The 19,908-nt window shown below is 37.7% G+C and overlaps 2 protein-coding genes across 2 annotated transcripts; one reads left to right on the top strand and one right to left on the bottom strand.

Annotated features, from left to right (window-relative positions):
- Positions 1-681: 681 nt before the first annotated feature.
- Positions 682-7,840, bottom strand: LOC101848841 (S-adenosylmethionine synthase). The gene is made up of 7 exons (XM_005107382.3): positions 7,643-7,840; positions 6,753-6,953; positions 6,024-6,280; positions 5,078-5,296; positions 4,308-4,490; positions 2,816-2,949; positions 682-2,305 (listed from the first exon to the last, which is right to left on the bottom strand). The coding sequence occupies exons 1-7, from the start codon at positions 7,770-7,772 to the stop codon at positions 2,203-2,205; spliced, it is 1,227 nt and encodes a 408-aa protein (XP_005107439.1). The 5' UTR covers positions 7,773-7,840; the 3' UTR covers positions 682-2,202.
- Positions 7,841-8,159: 319 nt separating this feature from the next.
- LOC101849081 (UBX domain-containing protein 8) lies at positions 8,160-19,796 on the top strand. Its single transcript, XM_005107383.3, has 7 exons — positions 8,160-8,328; positions 12,521-12,628; positions 13,934-14,034; positions 14,373-14,492; positions 15,787-15,933; positions 16,664-16,780; positions 18,547-19,796. The coding sequence occupies exons 1-7, from the start codon at positions 8,316-8,318 to the stop codon at positions 18,700-18,702; spliced, it is 762 nt and encodes a 253-aa protein (XP_005107440.1). The 5' UTR covers positions 8,160-8,315; the 3' UTR covers positions 18,703-19,796.
- Positions 19,797-19,908: the final 112 nt, after the last annotated feature.

Here is a 19,908-nt window from a genome sequence, read left to right on the forward strand (position 1 = left end):
TTGGTTTGTGTGATGCTCATGGTGCTCAATCGGGTAATTTCTAAATGATTGTTTTACAAGTGTGCGTTTACAGAATGTGAAAATATTGAAGTTTTCAAATTACAACCAAATTCCGGTTTTCCGTGGGACAGCCCTCGTATGTACCATCGTTCCACTACATGTAACACTAACACGTTCGGTTTCTTGCCATTGTCTGGAATGTTAACTCTTTTGGAATAGCTGTCTCTCTCTGGAGCACTGCCCCATTGGCACCTGATGGCTCGAGCTTTACGTTATTAAATGAAAAAGTGCCCCAGCGCAGAGCGATGGATTGGACAGAAGAGAAAGGGCCTAGGGGCCTACAGAGCTAATAATAGTTGCCTCTGTGCTTGGCCTGCCAGACCTCCAGATCACACTGACATTTTTATTCTCGTGGGGACATGTAGAAGATCACATTAATGTTCCACCACGACCAACTAACCGTGAACTCTTAATTAAACTTTGAATAACAACAACCATTCAACTTAATGGACCATGATATGCTGAAACGCATCTGGGATAAGTTCTCTTGTGGCATTTATGTTGCCCATGCAGCTGGTGGTGGTCACATTGAACATTTGTGAGACAGGAAAGAAAATTTGATAGTGAGTACAATACTTGTGACTTAAACATAAAAAAACCTGCACAAAATATGAGAACACATTTCATAATTTATAGTTTTTATTATGGCTTTTTAGTCAGTTTTGTACCAAATCCATCACACATCGCACGGAACATTTGCACAAATACTCATTTAAAAAAAGCTACCACTCCAGCCATACATGTATACTGAGATCACTCGCAATCATCTCACGTTGGTACTGTAAAGTATAAAGTCAATCCACTGGTTATATAAATATTGACCGAAAAATATAGAAGATAACAAAGAACTAAAAACTGCGTTTATTAAAACCGTGGATACATCAAATGAGTTCTTTACAGTAATGCAATGGACTCAACAGAGGTGGTCAAAGAAGGAACTCAGTCAAAACGAACTGAAAGACAAAGAGGCTGAAGACAAATTATCCTCTGTGAAAAAAATCTCACTAGGTCTATCAGAGATTGGGGATGAATCCATAAACCAATGGAGAATAAAGCTTCTATTCAGATATAACAGCTAGATTATGTATGGTAGCACCTACCCATACTACCCCATTTTAAGTAAGAGGAACACATATTCTGCTCTAAAATGAAAATATTTTAGTATTTCATATGTACGAAGAAAAATGAACTGAACTATGGCAACATAACATCATTCATGTGAACATTCAATGTAAAAAAGAAAAAAAAAACCCCAACAAAAACCCAAGTAACACACTTCAAAAATGTAGCTGCATCATTGGGATGTAGGCCCGAGTGTTTATAAAGAGTGCTCTTTTCCATGAATTTTCATAAACACAAGACAAACGTGCTTAGGACTGGTAGAAGAAAAAAAAAGTTAGCACATTTGCAATAACTAGAAGGCAGCAACAAAGCCAAGGCAGACAACAGTACCAATACAAACACACCACTACTATGTTAAAAAAAACAACAAAAAATCTATGGTATGTCGTCCACGTCAGCCTATCCTTCTAATTACTGTGGCATACAGGGCCAAAAGCCCCAAAATCCCAAGGTTGGTCTACATAGATGCTTGTGTAAAAAAAAAAAAAAAGAAAAAAAAAAGTGGGGACAACTTTATGAACAGCCAGGGAAAGATATGCACAAAAAGCACATATCTGCCTGGCTCAGACAGCTAGAAAAAAACTTTACATACAGGAATGGAATTCTACATCTAAAATTTACCCCACAAGTTCAAAGCCGAAGACATGAACCTGGTACAAGAAGTAGAGAACTATAAGCCTATAACTTGTGGAACCAATAGCCCTGCCTCTATAACAGGGCCCTGGTTTTGAGCTTGGCAGAGAGATCTGCCACCAGTCCTTATCTTAGTAGAATTGGTTTCACTGTGAATCAACAATGATTTTGCTGGGTATCACTGAATCATGCAGAACCAATTCTCTACTAAAGCTCCAACAATGTCAAATTGAGCAATAACAACCAATAAAAATTTTGGATTTGATGTTACTGAAGTTATGGCCAATGTTCTACCCCTTGTACAAAAATAAAATGTAAAAAAAAAGTTTTTAAAAATCCCACAACAAAATACTGGTCCAGACACATCCATACTAAGCAGCAAGAATCTTAGAATATCAACTTCTTGGGCTGTTCCCAGGTGAACTCATTGCGTCCAAAATGTCCATAGCAGGCAGTGTTCTGGTAGATTGGGTTTCTCAGTTTCAGCTCCCTGTACAGACATAAAAAAAACCCAACACATTAAAAAAATAAAAAAATCAATGGAATATAAGGACATAATTAGAGACAGAATCTACTATTCCAAGATTCTGTTTTGAATAATACTTCCTTTCAGTACTTTCAGGAGGAAACAAGGCATCAGAACGAGGGTAGCTGTACTATACATGTGCCACCAAAGAGTAGGTTTTGTATGAAAAAATCTCTTGACAAATGCTACAAAAAGTAGACCTACACACTATCTTTTTAAGCAAGAAATAAGAATTAAATGGAAGAAAAAAAATGGCAACAAATTCAGATGCAAGGTCAATGGCTGTTCTGCACCCCACACATCACTGACAGCAATATTTAACTGGCTTTCTACCTCATCACATAGGTTTCGATATAATATTCCCCAGAACAATACTAAGGCCCACACAAATGCCCCAAAATATTGGGTTCCCATCTCCTCTGGGACTACAAGATGTAATAACTCATGGAATACACAAAGAGAAAGAACACTCACTTGACAATGCGTCCGGGCCTGAGGTCAAAGTTCTTTTTAACTATATCCAGAAGTTCTCGCTCTGATTTCTGTGAGGTACCATAGCTGAAGACTGTGATGGACAAGGGCTCAGCAATGCCAATGGCATATGAAACCTGATGAGGCAAAAACAAAACAAATACTATTAATATAATGTCACAGAGTATTGATAAAAAGGGCCTTACTACTTAAAATGATGTTATGAATCCCGAGGACATGGGAAACAATCTAAAATACCACCCATACACTTTTACAAACTCATAAAAAACAAAACAAACAACCGCACCCCACCCCCACCTTTACCACAGGAAATGGTTTGGAAAAATGCTACTGTTGAGAAAAGAATACTGATTCCAACGGGCCAGATTCCATTATGGTACAATACGGCCAAGTTACTGTTATACATTTCTCCTATTATAGTCGTGACTATCCGGTTTTAATTAGTTAATATTTGTCAAATTAAAAAAAATTAACAGGACAAAAATGCCCAATCAAGGCAGTCTCAGGCGCACGTTACGAGATCCGTCAGTGACTATTGATAACAGAGGGTAAATGGGAACTACCTAGTCAGCTTGGAACATACAAAGATTATCACTTCTAGTTTCAAAGTGCACGAGTGCAAGTGACAGTTACTTCTAAGCCTTTTCAAACACATTCCAAGCTGAGACATCCAGTATTTGTGACAGAACAAAAGAAAAATTCACGCACCAAAATTCATAAAGGAAAATTTTTTACCATCCATAACTTTTAAGGGAAAGCTCCAGTACCCCATAATCATAAAGTAAAATTAACTTCAACCAATATAGGCTTATATATATAGATCCTTGGCAGAAAATGTTAAAAATAATTTTTAAATTACTCATTAACTGCCACGCCGACACAGCATCGGAAGGCCAATACATTTGAGAAACACCGAACCCACAATTTACTGACCCATGAATGATCTCGACACTAGTGGAAAGGAAAGGCATGCTACTGAATGCCGGTTTAATTAGGTAGTTCCTTTGAGTCATAAGAGAAGCTTTTGTTTTTCTAGGTGAGGACAGTATTTTGTAGTCTTGTCACATTATTTCGCGGCAATTTTAGGTTGAACTTAACACCTTCCAGCCTCTAGTTGAAAAACTGTTTCAGTGGGTTCTGATATTGAACAAGGCATACCAGATGGTCATCAAACTTAGATCCCGGGCAAAATAAAATGTGCCTTTGAGACTGCTTCATGCACTTCCTTAACCAATGGCTCATATAATTCCTAGTTTTACCTGTTTTCACATCATAAAACACAACATTAAAAATGACAAACAGTGAAAGTTTTGAGTATTTACTTAAAATAGCTATCAGACAATGAATTTTCATGAACACCCTTGGACCCGGGATGAAATTGCGATTTCAACTAACGGCACTCAGTGAGTTAAAGTTAATGTTATGTCCAAATTTACTACCAATAGGGATTACATTATGAAAATTGTGTGCTTACCTGAACTAAAACACGCTTGCACAGACCAGCCTTGACAAGAGACTTAGCAACCCAGCGAGCAGCATATGCAGCAGACCTGTCCACCTTGGAGAAATCTTTGCCAGAGAAGGCACCACCGCCGTGGGCACCCCATCCACCATATGTATCGACAATGATTTTACGTCCAGTAAGACCAGCATCACCCTGAAGCGACAAAAATAGTCAATAAAACAAACCTGACAGAATACTACAACCGACGTAACATTCTTCTCCCACAAAAAATAATACAAATTACTTACCATAACAATCCCCCGCCACCCCCTCCAGTATAACAATAATTTGAGAGCCAGTTACAGATTTACGAATACATTCAAAAAGGTCTTGGAAAGTTAAAAACTAAGTTGGGTGTAGTCCCATTCCTAACACAGTCAAACATTGTTATAAACTGTTATCCTTGGGACATGCATGAAGCTTGTGGAATAGTGCTATTGGTTTCGATTGCATTTCTCTGGTAAATAGCCTCTACTGCCTAATGTCAAGGGAAAATATCAAGCAGCCAATGAGTGGAAGCAGTGTGTAACCCTGGAGGTCAGTTTGCTGGACATATATAAAGGCACAGATACTATATTTATATAGAAACAAAACCTGCTGGTAAAACGAGGTTTGACTGTACACTGATTCCTATCATCAACTAGATTTTCTGAGGATACCGTCTAGGTATTGACTGCTCTTTCTTGTATTTGATTACTGTTACGAAATTCCCCAAAGCCTAGATGCATTGCCACTCATACCTGAGGTCCTCCAATGATGAATTTTCCAGAGGGTTGCAGATGGAATACAGTGTTACTATCCAAGTACTTAGAGGGGATGACAGCCTGGATAACCTTTTCTCTCAAATCTTTCCTCAGCTGTTCAAGAGTGACGTTTTCGTCATGTTGAGCAGAGATGACAATGGTGTGGACTCTTTGTGGCACAGCAGCACCTTTGATGTATCGGTACTCAACTGTCACCTGAAATCAAACAGCCAAAACATTAATAACAATAAGCACTCAAGAGCTTAAAACAAGGCATACTTAACCTTTGAATTTTCCCATGGAAAAATACATTTTAAGACACTTACTCAACTCCTCATCTCTGGCAAGCTGCTCCCAGTCCAAATCTGGAACCTGAGTCATTTTCGACTGGTGACTTAAAATTACTTTTCACCAATTGTCAAAAACAGATCTCTTTTACCGGAGTTCATTCATTACATGGACTATCGAAATAGGTTTACTTGTTTTGATTAAATGACCATTTAATTTTGTGACGTATAGGCCCCTATGTCAATTTTTAGATCTTATACTAAGAGAAGAGGGCCCTGGTTTCCCCCCCTCAGAGATAAAGTGAGTTACGGAAACACAAACAGTAACCAATTTTTCTTACTCTGCATCACACTCATGCACAATATATTCATACTTCATGTATCATTAATATATTTTGCAGATTCAATCAAATGCTCAACTTACGCTCAGAAAAAAAAGAAAGAAAAAGCAAACATTGGTAAAGAATAGCAATCTTCCCAGCCCATGCTTCACCAACAAAGAATACCCCCTTTTTTCCAGCCATTTTTTCCCCCCCCCCCCTTTTCTCAAAACACCCAAGAGAATTCAATGGGTCACCAGCTAAAGGGTTAGCAGCTCTCACAAACTTTGCACTAACCAAAAGGTCTGAATTACATAACAATAAGCATCAACCAACCTGAGTCTTTGTGTCTGGTCTTGCCCAGGGAAGCACACCGCTGCGGCGGAGCTCAGCAATCTTGGCATTAAGCTGATGGGAGAGAACAACAGTGAGAGGCATGCACTCAGCAGTCTCATCTGTGGCATAACCAAACATGAGACCCTGGTCACCTGCTCCGATGTCATCCTGATCTTTTCCAACGTGGACACCTTGGGCGATGTCTGGACTCTGTTCTTCCAGGGCAATCAACACATTACAGGTCTTGTAGTCAAAGCCTGCAAAATTAATAAAGCATACACTTGAAACACTGGACCTGAAAAACTTTTTTCAACAAAATAAATCAGAAAATAAAACAACTTTTTTGCAAGTCCATTTCTTGGAACACGAAGCATGAAAGAAGTTGACCAGCCTATAAAGTCTATAACTAGCTACACTGAGGTCAGGTCTAAGGCTCTTTATATTGTTTGAGTAAAGAAAAAGGGAAGCCACAAAGTTCATTCATTAGCTCAGGGAATAAGAAAAACACCACAGGGAAAGTAAATAAGTAGGGCTTATCAGTGGCACCCTCCAACTCCTACTTACCAAGTCCGATGCCTTGGTCAGTAAGACAAAAATGACAAAAAAATGTAGCAGAGCAATGACAACTCTACAAAGGGCACATTCATATGTGGTTGCTAGTGTCAACAGACACTACTAAAGAGTAATTTTTAAAACGAGGCCTTTTTAAAAAGTCAATCACTTCTTTACCTTTTGAGGAATCATCATATCCAATTTGTTTGATGGTGTCTCTGATGACTTTTTGGTAATCCACATTGGCTTGGGAAGAAATTTCTCCAGCGACAAGGATCATGCCAGTCTTTGTTACACTTTCACAAGCTACCATGGCATTGGGGTCTTGCTTCAAGTGAGCATCCAAGATAGCATCACTAATCTGATCGCAGATCTTGTCTGAGGAAAATCCACAATAAAAACTAAGAAACATATTTGTGACATAAGCTAGATCTAGATATCTACTAGATTCTAGATCTAGACAATCTACCAGTAATTAGGCCTATCCAGATCTCTAGATTCTAGACGTAACAGATTATTAAATAATTAGTCTTTAGATCTATCTAGATTCTAGATGATCTAGGGATCTAGGCCTAGAATCTAGTCTCGCTGGTGAGTTCTTTTGTGACTCACACAAAACATCATAAAAAATTAGGTTCAACTGACATCACGGAAACGGTTTTAAACACGTTCATTTCGAGTCCACAACAAAATTCGGGAAATGTGCGAGTACGAGAACCAAACCCATAACCCAGGTCTAGATATCTCTAGTTCAGTTACCTCCCTTCACCCAACCCGCTCTTTTACGGACGGATAAGTCTAGGAGCGAACAGCAATCTAATATAAAAAATTGGTGAGCTAATTTAGTTCAGACTTTATAAGAAACAAAATTGCCATGTAAAATAAGAACATATAGTGAAAAAAGTCCCCTTTGGGATGGGTGTGCAGCACAAGCGTAGTCTGGAATTCGTTACTCCCTAAACAGAAGGGAGATAACTAAGTTAGTTACTATTCTGGAACATGTGCGAAAATAAGCGCAAGCTCGACAGTGTTTCTCCACTCGCAAACAGAATTCAAAAGAAAATTACCAGGATGGCCCTCCCCTACAGATTCCGATGTGAAGAGGAAACTCCCAACATCATCTTGGCTGCATTCTTCTGCGTAGTGTCGATTCAATTCAGTATAGTGACTACCATTTTTAACGCCGTTAACAGCCATTTTGTGTGTTGTTTCCTTTTTTAGTTTCTTCACCCTTCTATCTGTTGTGGTGGAAAAGAGGACGATACGAGGTAGTGAGCCAACTCTTATACAGTTTGCACATGTCACATGACTAGTTGTAACGTTCCAATTGGTTCCCGAATGAGTTCAACTGAAGTGGAGGGGTGACAGCTTTTCGAACATGAGCCTCTATTTCTTTTATTTTTTAAAGGCTACTTTTTACTGTTGCTTATAAAGTGAGCTTCCTGAAAGCTTAAGAATTCACAATAAACGAGTCATACAGAAGGAAATGTCTAAACAATCGTAGTTTGGACTTGTCTAAAATGAAAACGAGAAATTAGGTTAATGCTAAATGGGCTATACCATGATCGTGGCCTTCAGGGGTCAGACTCATGTCATAGTTCACAAACCTAAGCTGTCAACCGAATCCCACCCTAGGCTGGGCCCTATCATTCTTTGCTTCCGTGTCTCCAATTTTGTAAACACAGCAGAACCACAACGGGAAGATCACAGAACGTTATCTTTGATAACCTTGCTCCCCCCATGGACGTTGCAAGTGAGGAGTGGAAGTTTTTCCCCTTTGATATAGATCTAGAACTAATACTGAATCATATTGTTTGCTTGGAAAAGTTGATTGGTGTTAGTTCGCACCTAGAAATCGAGATTCTAGATCTAATCTAGTTTCTACCACCAGTATGGAAATCACTCATGATTTTGAGTCCACAGGCATCAACAGAGAAGATGCAAAGTAAAGGACTTAGGAGGAAGACAGTCACAGAATCGCGATGACGAAAGAAGAATAGAATCTAATTTTATTTATTCTGTGGTAAATGGCGACTCACTGCAGACTGTCGCCTCCTAATAATTTACAGCTTGAACATTTTTAAAGATAATCCGATTTTGAACCCCAACTATTAGATATATCTACTTAGACTAGATTCTAGATCTAGACTCCTAACAACAATGCAATATCCTACCTCTACCCCTACCCTACCCTACCCGCCCTAACCTGACTGACCGAAGTAACTCATAATATTATTACTCTGGGGCCAAAACTGGAGATTACTTTGTTTACCTTTAGATATCTAGATTTCTAGATCTAGATCTAGATCTAGATCTATAAAATTATAATCTAGATCTTATAGATTCTAGAAATCTACTTAGAACATAAAAGAATAAACTTTTATTTATTTAATAAAATTTAACTCTTTCTGTACCATGCACAGATACATTGCTGCTTTTTCAGAGAACCATACAGTCATGTGCTGCATTGTGGTACTAAAAGAGTTTTAATAGTGTTGAAGTAATGAATCCATTTAAAGTTTTGATTCGCATAATTATAATACAATTTGGAACTGAAAATCTCTGCTGACGATGATGCCAAAAAATCATTTAATGACAATCTCAACAATTCAACAGCGCTAATGATTTTTGTCTTCCTTTATTATATATCTTATTATCATCCCCCCCCCCCCCCTACCCCCGTCATGATATTCGATACTTATACTCGAATATAGTGAAGATGTTCGATACGAAAATAAACACTTCCCTTCCCTATGAAATCAATATATGGCTGAATGTTTACTATCGTATCGAACATCTTCACTATATTCGAGTATAAGTATGGAGGAAATAATCATTTAAATTATTAATTGGTGAAGAAATCTTAATCATTTCAAATGTCATCGAATCACATCAAGCTTATGTCCATGTGAGCCTATAATCCAGTTTGCTAGATTTGAAATTATTATAATAATAATTGACGAGATAGTCAAACGAATAATGGTGATAACATAAATTGTTGCTAAGAGATATTCTTTTGTTGAGTGTTCAGTTGGGACCAAGTTTTTTAAATTTTCGTTAACGTCTTATTTTGTTAAGTTCAGAAATGGAAAGATTAAAAAAAGATTGGAAATATCCATTTTGAATTTTTCTATTAAGTAAAGGGGATGTCATGATATTCGATACTTATACTCGAATATAGATCTAGTGAAGATGTTCGATACGAAAATAAACACTTCCCTTCCCTATGAAATCAGTATGGCTGAATGTTTACTATCGTCTTGTGCTCGTCTATATTAAGAATACATAACATCATAACACCCCCCCCCCCCTCATTCGGACCAGTGTTCCAGACCCTCAATTCTTGTTTTCGTAGACTTTAACTGTCAATACCACATAGGCCCCCAACTGATTGAGATGGCTCAGATGGGCTGCTTTGAGGGCCAAACATGAATATAGGCTATGTTAAGAAATATGTGTGTGTCTGTGTCATGATGCGATGGAATCAGGCGCTCGTCATATTTGGACTTATGGAGCTATTGGTATCATCTTATATAAAGCTTTTTCATTAGTCTTGCTTTCAATGAAAAAATTATCCGATCTTGAATTAAAATTGAGATTTTGTATTGAAGGAGGTATAGTATAGGAATCACCTGCTGGTTTCAGAGTTGAAATAAGAGAGAAAATGGTAGCCAAAGTTTGGTGACTTTCAAAGCTTCCTTGGAAACTGTAAATTTATAGATCTACGCACGTACCCTTTTGTGCCTAATCAACGTTTTTCAGCAAAAGCCACACCGCAATTGTTTTCAAATGGACATAAAAGGTGTTGAGTCAGAAAATGAAAATTCGACAAAAGTTTCCAAATGGGAAGAAAAATGTTGTTTTCTTCTATTTCATTATTTTGACGAGTGCCTGATTTCACCACACTGCCTCACATATATAATAATAAATAAATAAATAGATGATATTATATCTGTGTGTATAAATGTGTGTATAATACAGTTGAACCTGCAGCATACCATGATGGCCACCTGTATAATGGTCACCTGCACAAACAGCCAGTTTTCGTTCCCCCCCCCCTTTATATTTTTTTCTACTTAATTTCATTGTGGAAAACAGTCACCTGTCAGCCACGGACACCATATTTTATCAACCAACAAACAAAATTGCCTGTATCACATGGCTACACAAATCTCTTACGGCTCAGCCCGACACTTTGTAATAAATAAATCACAAATGTGAAACAGCTGGATGAAATCAGGCGCTAGTCAAAATAATGAAAGTCAAGAAACCGGCATTTTCCCGCAAATTTGGGAATTTTTACCGAATTTTCTTTTTTGGGGGGGGGGCTCAACACCTTCATGCCCTTAAAAAACACAGTTCTGTGTGGATTTTACTGAAAAATATTGAATTAAAGGCATTAAATTTTATTGCCAAGTAGTGTTCCTAACAGATGCCATGTCAGTACTGCAGGCAATCACTTCCGGCAAACTACCAAGGCTACGAAAAGAAATTGAGGACATCCCATGTCTGAGGATCATGCTGCAGTGGATTCCATCCCACTGTGGTGTCTTGGGAAATGAGCAGGCAGACAGGATGGCCAAACTAGGAGCACAGAAAGAGCAACCAGACAACAGCGTTAACTACACAGAAATAAAAACTATTATAAATACACATATAGATTTAAAGCACCTCAGACACCTGATGGCTACCATGAGCTGTCCCGCCAAGAACAAGTGATTATCTTCAGACTAAGGACACAACACACAAGACTGAGACAACATATGTACAAATGTTTTAAACTAGTACAATCACCAAAATGCCAGTGTGGAGAGGCGGACCAAACTGTTGAACACATCCTTCAGCACTGCAAGACACACAGGGCCCTTAGACAGGAAACGTGGCCAACCCCACTGACGCTGCAAGAGAAGCTATACGGGCCGACAGATGAACTGAGCAGGACGGCCCAATTTATAACAGATACCAGACTTCAAGTGTGATGCGATCGAGAAGAAGAAGAAGAAAGGCATTAAAGATGTAAATTTTTTGTTTCCATGGACTCTCAAAGTTAAGCTAAAGAAATAACTCAATTTTGGCGGCCATTTTCTTACTAATTTTACTTCTGAAAATCTTCCTATCCAAAATAAATGGATTTTTTTCCCCCACCAAATACAAGGCAAATGAGCAGGCTTTAAGATGGTACCAATTAACTCCGTTTGCCACAAAATTGACTAGCCCCTGATTCCATGTCGTGACACAAATTATGTATTTGCTCCTAACGCAGTGTACGAGCCGTCATCATCTATTCACCTGTTGTTATTCTTATTCCCTCAAATAAATGATAATGTAGCCTGGGTCAGTGTTTACCGAAGTTGATCAATCAGTAACCATAAATTTTCAGCTGCTGGTGAGGGAAGCCTTTTGATCCGTCATAATCTTTAAGCCTTGCCCACATTTCATACACACAAATCGTAAGTGGGGGTTCCAAGGCCTAGAGATTAAGGTGTTCACCTCTCTTTTAAAGGTCCTAGGTTCGAATCTGGGTAGCGACTGTTTTTCTGATCAGAATAAACAGCAACACTTTGGCAAATAGCATAGTCATTTCTTTCACAGCGCTCATTAGAAGGGAATCGTTGTGAGGGGGGGTTCTCTCTGACCTTTTTTGACCTTCAGGTATTTCTGCCAGTCTATCGTGCTTTTCCCCTGCATTCAGTGGCTGTTTTTGTTTTGAAGTGCTTCTCATTATTTAAACTCAAATTCAAATTTCCAGATAATTGAGACATTTTAGAAAGAGTTCATGAGCCAGATGTAATTCAAAGAGTATGAGGTGCTGATTCCTTTACTTATGTGGGAAGTATTTTGTTCTGGTCTCAAGTAAAAACACATTTTTCAGAGTTGAAATTTGTTCTTATAAGTTTGGCACTTGTTTCAAGTATCACCATTTTATGATATTTTATTTCTCACAGTTCTGAAAGTCTCCTTGCAAGGTCTGTTTGTTGTAGTAGTGACAGTGCTACTTCTGAACTGGTTGGCTTCAAAACTTAACAAGGTCTTTTCAAAATGGAACAACACAGGTATGATCTCTATATTTGTGTGTAGTTGCTTTGAATATTTGTTGCAGATCTAGATGATGATGGTTTGCAAATACATGCATATAATATGCTTGGTTTGATATATGGAATCTTAATCTACTGATGTTATGGAGACTATAATTATCCCCCCCCCCCCAACTCCTATTTTTTTGAGGATTTTAAAAATAACTCCCTATTTGTGGTCGTGGAGTGGTTGGAAGGTATGGATTGCTACCTTACCTGGCCTAGACTCCACACTGGCTATACCAGGGATTGTCCAATCATGTAAGAGGGAATTTTAACAAGGAGAGAATCTTCATCTTGGCCCAAAACAATATACTCCCTCCCCTTTTCCACTCTTAACTCAGACAGCACTTAGTTTTATAATAAGCATTGAACACAGGTCCCCATGTAAAACTAGTGTTCCTAGAAGTTCAATAAAGAACGTTTGATTATGAATGGAAATTATGTGCAAGCTTTGTTCAATGTGCAGGTGTTAAGAACATTGTATAGTAGGTTATTCTAAGCTTGATGTGCACGGTACTGCATCATTGGTGTGGTATCGGTTGACATTTCGTCATCACACAGATTTCATATTTGCAGGGGGAGTGCATGTTTTGACTGTGTTGTGGTTTAGGAAGCAAGAGTTTTTGGGTAAAGTACAGAGGACTAGGAATAAGAGTTCGTTACTTCTTGCTTTGTTTTCTAGTACAGTAATGTCGATGTTAATTACTGCTGGTTAGTTCGACAAACCATTGGCTGCGCCTGATGTGCATTATATCTACACTATTCTTGTCTTTCGGTTATGATAGCCTTTGGGTCAACATGTTCATTATTAATTCATGGAAAAGCACAGATGTTGTGATTTTTAACTTGCTTTGACTCAACTGGAAATTGTATTGTAAAAAATGGACGTCAGGTGTTCAAATGTAAGTAATTATTTTTGCAAAACTTGGATTTAAAAAAGTTATTTCGAATTTCAACGAAGTCTTTTGATACAGTGTGCATGGATATTATTTAGATGTATAATGATAGCAGTAACTCAATTTTGACAACTGGAAATTAAGCATTTTTCTAAATCATTGCCGAGATTTAAAAAAGACAAAAACAAACAAAAAATAAACCCCACTTTGTTCCACATTTATTGTTTACTTGGCTTGACTGATATGATTATGTTGGACATTTTGTTGGCATTTTATTTGTTTTAGGGTTTGTTATCCTTCTGATGTTTCTAAAGAGTTCCTAGACTCTTATTTAATTTTTTTAATCTGACGGGTGAATTACCCTAAACTTTGTTTTGTCTGTCAGGGGATCAGGAAACCATTCCTGACTATACAAATGTAGTAGAGAGATACAGACAAGAAAAGGAGGATATTGTGGAGAGGCTGCAGAAAAAGCAAGATGAAAAGGTAAGAGGTGAAAATAAATGAAGTGAATGAATCAACAGGTGTAAAAAAAGTCTTAAAGTTTAGTCATTAAGCTCAGTTTGTAGACATGGAAAAGAATGCCATTTTTTTGTAAGAGAATTTTGCGTGTTAAAATCCAATTAGCTCTTAAGTCTTACCTTTTAAAAACACAGAAGTCTTACCTTTTAAAAATTACTTTGTGAGAAAAGATGAATTTAAAACATCTAAAAAGAATGCACATTCATTTTTTCTCTTTTACATTCTATGTTTATTCAATCCAATATGCTCTCCCACTTCATGCTGTATAACAAGCTCTTGATTAGATTTTTGTGTTTCCACAGGCTCAAGATTATATGGACAGAGTACTTATTCCAAGAGAAGAAGAAAAGCGAAAAAGAAAGATAGAGAAATGTGAGCGGTTTTCTGGTCCAGCGTGGAAAGGTGAAGGTTATGCTTTGGGGGTAAGAAGCTTACTGGAAATTTGATTAAAATGCCATTATTACTTGTTTAGTAATTTCAGGTTATTTTTGTGTTTAGGTCAGAATATTACTTTATGAACCAGACTAGATACTGATGTGACTCCATCTTCAGTATGGAAGAGGTTTGGAATTTTACACTTGTTCCACAGGGCTATTTATTCTTACACTATGTTGTTTTGTGAAAGTAGCTTTTATTGTTTTTAGAAGATCCATCTGTACACGAAAGTGAACATATTTCTGGATATTGCTCAAATTCCATGAGCCTGATGTGAAAGTCTTTCACTTGAAGTCCTGAAGTTCATTTAATTGTTTTCCCAGCATGAGTACTTGCCAAAAGGTTTTTTGTGAAGTGTATCAGTAAGCCCTATGCTTTAATTTACCGGTAGTTCATAAAATTCGAGTGGTGTTGAGTCTACTTTTCTCTATTGCGCAATGTCCTCATTTCTTCTTTCTTTTTAGTTAAGTTATAATCAAGAAACCCTTGCATCTGAAAGTTTTTGACATAACCTGGTGGGCTGCGTTTAATTAATATCAAGCATAACTAGGTGCTTTTCTGTAACACTTTCTTTTCATCCAAGTTTGCGGGTTATTTTTTTACAACTTGTCAGATCCTACGGGGTGAATGACCACTTCTGGAATGCAGTCTCATGTGATGAATGCAGTCTTGTGTTGTTTAGTACTCTTTTGTACATTTAGTGCTGAGGACAGTTTTTATTAACTCATTAAAGCTCAGGACATGATTCCCAGGATTTAGCAAACTGTTACAAGAGAGAGGGAAATGTAGACTATCATTATTCAAACTGACTTTTCACTAACCTTTTATGAACAAATAAATAGTATTATAGTAAAAATGTGTTGTTTTTTTGTGGTGGTGAAAAAAAGGTCATATAAGTGCTGAAGATTAAAGGTGTTACAAGAGAGTAACAAACACAAAAAGAAGGAAGGGAGATAAGGATTATAGATGTTGGATAGGAAAGAAGGAGCAAACCACACCAGAGCACACACCAACCACCCACTGACAGTATCTGACTATGTTCACTAGTTAAGCTGAATTTAGAAAGTTGCTGCTGTATGGTGCATGATTCTTGTCTGTATACATACTAACATTACATATACCGTAGCAGTTGTCTGCTCCCGTTTCTCCCTTCCCACCTCTAGCACCATCACCACCACCACTTACATCCCCACTCTCTTCTCCCTCTCACTTCTTCTAATGAGTAGACTTAATGAATGGTTTCCAAACAAACGTGTGTAAGGCATATTCTCCTTTTGATAGGGAAATGAGTCCGAGTCCAGCGGAGATGATAATGAGCACATGATGTCTCCAGGTCAGAGAGCAGCAAGGAAAAGAATTGTGCAGGAATGTATCAATCAGAGGGTCGCTGCTGCTGCTAGCAAACCCAAAGAACCTGTAGCAAGAAGGGTTAGTTGTACAGTGACTCGTGCATTGTTTTTGGCTATAAGAGGCTGGGTGCTTCAGATGTTTTTTCCAGTGGTTTTGTTTGTCTTTTCTGCTGTTTTTATTTTGAATTGGAAAGGAACGGGGGAGGTTTCAGTTACTTGGACGGACATTGTTTTCATTCTTATGGTGATCAGTTGTGCTTGAGGTCATGGTAAATTCTCTGTTATTTAGGCTGCTTTATCTCAGAATATAATTTTAGTACGTTTTGGAGCTTTATTCTTGAAGTTCTATTAGAATCAGTAGTTAAATGGAATCTTTGAAGATTTGTGTTTTTGTGCTTTTTTGAAAATAGCTCTGACTACCGTGGTTGATGGCTGAAATATTTGTTATGGCTTAGGAGTCAAAGAAGTTGAACGTCAACACGCTTTAGAAAGTTTTTTAAAGTTCAGTTTAGAATTGTGTATGACTGCATAATAGTGAGCATTAGACAGTGATAATTTTGATCTTTCTGTCGTGATATGAGCCTCTGATCTTCATGGATGTTTCTTGTGATTTCAAACTTAATCATTTCATTCATTGGTAAAGTAATGCCCTCTTCTTAATTGGATTTTTCAGCTTTTATTTAGGCCTAGGTGTTGCTTATCTTTATGTCTGTTAACATGATTAGCATTGATTAACTGTTATAGTCATCACTACTTTAAAGATTGACCTGAAATAATTTTAAAAACTTGTTTATAATATCGTTTCATAGGTGATAAAACTTCCAGAAGAGCCCGAGGGAACTGGCTGTAATGTTGTGACTATCATACTCAGAACTCCAGTTGGAACAACTTGCCAACGAAAATTTTTCCTTGAAAACCAAGTACAGGTAAATTGGTACAAATGTTCTAGTACATGGTGTCTAGCTAATAGCACTCCCCTTGGATTACAAGAAAAGCATGCTATTATCTGAACTTGCTATTAAATGAAGTCTGAAGGAGCAAACTAGAGTTAGTATTCTGATACATGATTTCCTGCAATTTGTTCCTTCAAAGCAGTTGAGCTAATCCGAGATGTGAAGTTTTCTTATGCTGAGCGATTGCAGACAATGCTCATTATAATTACAGCGCAGCCCTCTCACTCTGTCCGCCTGCCATGATTGGCTGGTTACTGGCTTTTCTCATTGTGCAATTTTGTCTCACACCTTGTCCCTAAACATCTTTTCCCAAAGGCAATGCTGCTGTTTCAGGCATTAATGGAAGGCATGTGTTGTTTGTTTCCCTTCCTTCAGGTCCTAGCTAAATGAGTCACTTTATGGCTAATCTGTTTCTGTTAATAGCCTCTAGCGCTGGAACAGATATGTAGTGAACAGATTTACGACATGCTCTTAATTAAGTGATAATTATATTAGGAAAAATTCGGTTCTGTATTGCTAGTGGACATTAAGCCTGATGGTGCTTCATTCAACAAGCTATTGGCGGAAGACCACACTATTGAAATTTGAGACTCATAAAATTAGACATATGATTGGAAAAAAGTTGTGGTCATTCTTACTTTAGAGATAAAGTCCCATTGATCTTCAAGATATTTTTTTTCTCTTTAAAAATCTTTTTTGTTTGTTTTTGTAAAGTGTTTTACGGCGCTCGCAACTGCATAAGGTCATATGAGCGCACGGGACACACCTAATATTTTCAGTTGGTAGGAAATTTGGAATTTTGCCCGGGTGGCGGCCGAAGCCTACTCTTATCGATTTTAGACCACCAAGGGATCTTTAACGTGCCCAACTTGCACATGGGACCTCCGAGATTTTTCGCCCTTGTCCGAGAAGGCTAGGTGTAGATCTTTCCTACCAGAAGATCAGGGGTGTAGCTGAAAGACAGCGGTAAGAAGAAGTGAAGGAGTAGCAGTAGAAAGGCTGCAGAAAGAATCAGGAGCCAAGAGGAAGGGGCAAAGGAGGTGAGGGGGTGGGGGCAGAAAGAGGAGACGAAAGCAGACGACAGAACATTGCTAGAGGCCAGGAAATGAGGTGAAAGGAGACAAATTTAGTGAAGAAAATTTTTCGGTCGCTACCCGGATTCGAACCCAGGACCTTTTGAATGAGAGGCCAACACCTTAACCTCTAGGCCACGAGAGCCCCCTAAAAATCTTTTCTTTGAATTTTGGAAACAATTGTTGCTAAGCCAAGTGTGTACAATTTCTTAAAAGCTACAGGCATTTATTAATCGCTGCTTAAGAAAAATGCTAAAAGTTAATTGACCTGACTCCATAAGAAATAAACAACTATGGGAGCAAACAAATCAGCAAAAAATAGATATTGAAAAAAGAAAGAACAAATGGAATTGGATTGGACACACCTGTCTTAAAAAAATTGAAGACAAACATTACCCACCAAGCCTTAAGATGGAATCCACATGGAAAGAGAAAGAAAGAAAGACGATAAAGTACATGGAGGAAGGGTTTAGATCCCAACTTAAAGGAGATGGGATACAGCTGGACAGAGGTGGAGACAATAAGATAAGATAATACTTTCTCAGAGGGAAATTTAGTCCAGGGAAGAAGTGCATGGAGAGCCCTTCTTGATGGCCTGTACTTTTGTATGCAGTGAGAAATACTGATGAAGATGATTAGATTGAAAACGTTTTTCTTTGTCCTCAGAATGTTCTAGACTTCATCACCACTCAGGGGTTCAGTCAGAATGTTTACACCATTGCCATGTCATATCCAAGAGTTTTACTGAATGACCCCAGTGCCCAGTTGTCGACTTTGAATTTAGGTCAGAGAGTTTTGTTGAATATTGAAGAAAGAGACTAAATACTGTATCGGTCCTGATTTTGGCGAATTTTATGTGATATGATGTGTACCAATTGTTTGTTTAGTATTTTACTACTACTTTGCTCACTGTTGCCCACATGAAAAATTGTGGCTTGAGAAGACAGAAGGATAAAGAAGAGTTGAGGAAAGGAAAAAATCCCATGGGTGTATGTGCGTGCATCTGTTTGTACACCTGTGTGTACTTGCTTGTGTTCTGTAGAAGTGAGTGTTTGTGTGGGTGTATGTGTGTACTTGTATTTGTGCTACTTCTCACATGTCTCTCTTGTGCTGTTCCTGTTGTACCTGGGTTAAACACTTCAGCTGCCTTGTCTCTCTCTTTCACCTCAGTGTTACTTAAAATGTCCAAAACTTCTTGCTTCTTGATAAGAGTTACACTGCTGAAAGAGCAGAAGGCAATGAGAATTTTGATTTTAAGAATTGATTCATTTGAATGTTTTGTTACAAATTATCAAATTATTTTATAATGAAATGCAAAAAATGCGTGCCATTTTTCTGTGATCTTACTCTGGTTATGATTTTTTGTTGTTGTTTAAAAAAAAAATGAGCATAACACTTCAAAATGGTATTATTATGTGTATTTGTTGGAAATATACAATAGTTTGTTTCAGTTAACTTCTCTATACTTACGTAGTTAGTTTAAAAAGCGAAGAGCAAAATTATAAAAATGTTACCCTGGTAATTAAGCACAGTTTTCAAAATCGTATTATATTGCTTCTTCTTTCGTATCAAACGTCTATCTTCCATATCTCCCCTCCTTTTTTTATGTTTGTTACTCTCTTGTAACACCTCGAATCTTCGGCACTTTTATGACCTTACTGTGTTGCAAGTGCCGTAAAACTCTTACTAAAACAATATGTGACTTCTCACATATTGGGGGGCTGGACCTCAACCTTGCTTTTTAGTTGATTACTGTTATATACTGTTGGATATAATAAGGATATAATAGAGATCCATTGAAGTTCAAACTGTTTTGTGTTTAAAATGTTCCTAACACTTACACTTAGTTGTTTACTCTTTGGAACCCCTGCTGTCAAGCTATGTGGCCATAATAAAGTATTATTATTGTCAGCTCATCCAAGCTGTTTTGTTCTTTCAATTTTGAAGAAGTGCATTATCATTGCTCTACTGTTTTAGATTATAGTGTGTGTGTGTGTGTGTGTGTGTGTGTGTGTGTGTGTTTGTGTG

This window comes from Aplysia californica, unplaced genomic scaffold, assembly GCF_000002075.1.
Source record: "Aplysia californica isolate F4 #8 unplaced genomic scaffold, AplCal3.0 scaffold00599, whole genome shotgun sequence".
Taxonomy (NCBI): Eukaryota; Metazoa; Mollusca; class Gastropoda; order Aplysiida; family Aplysiidae; genus Aplysia; species Aplysia californica.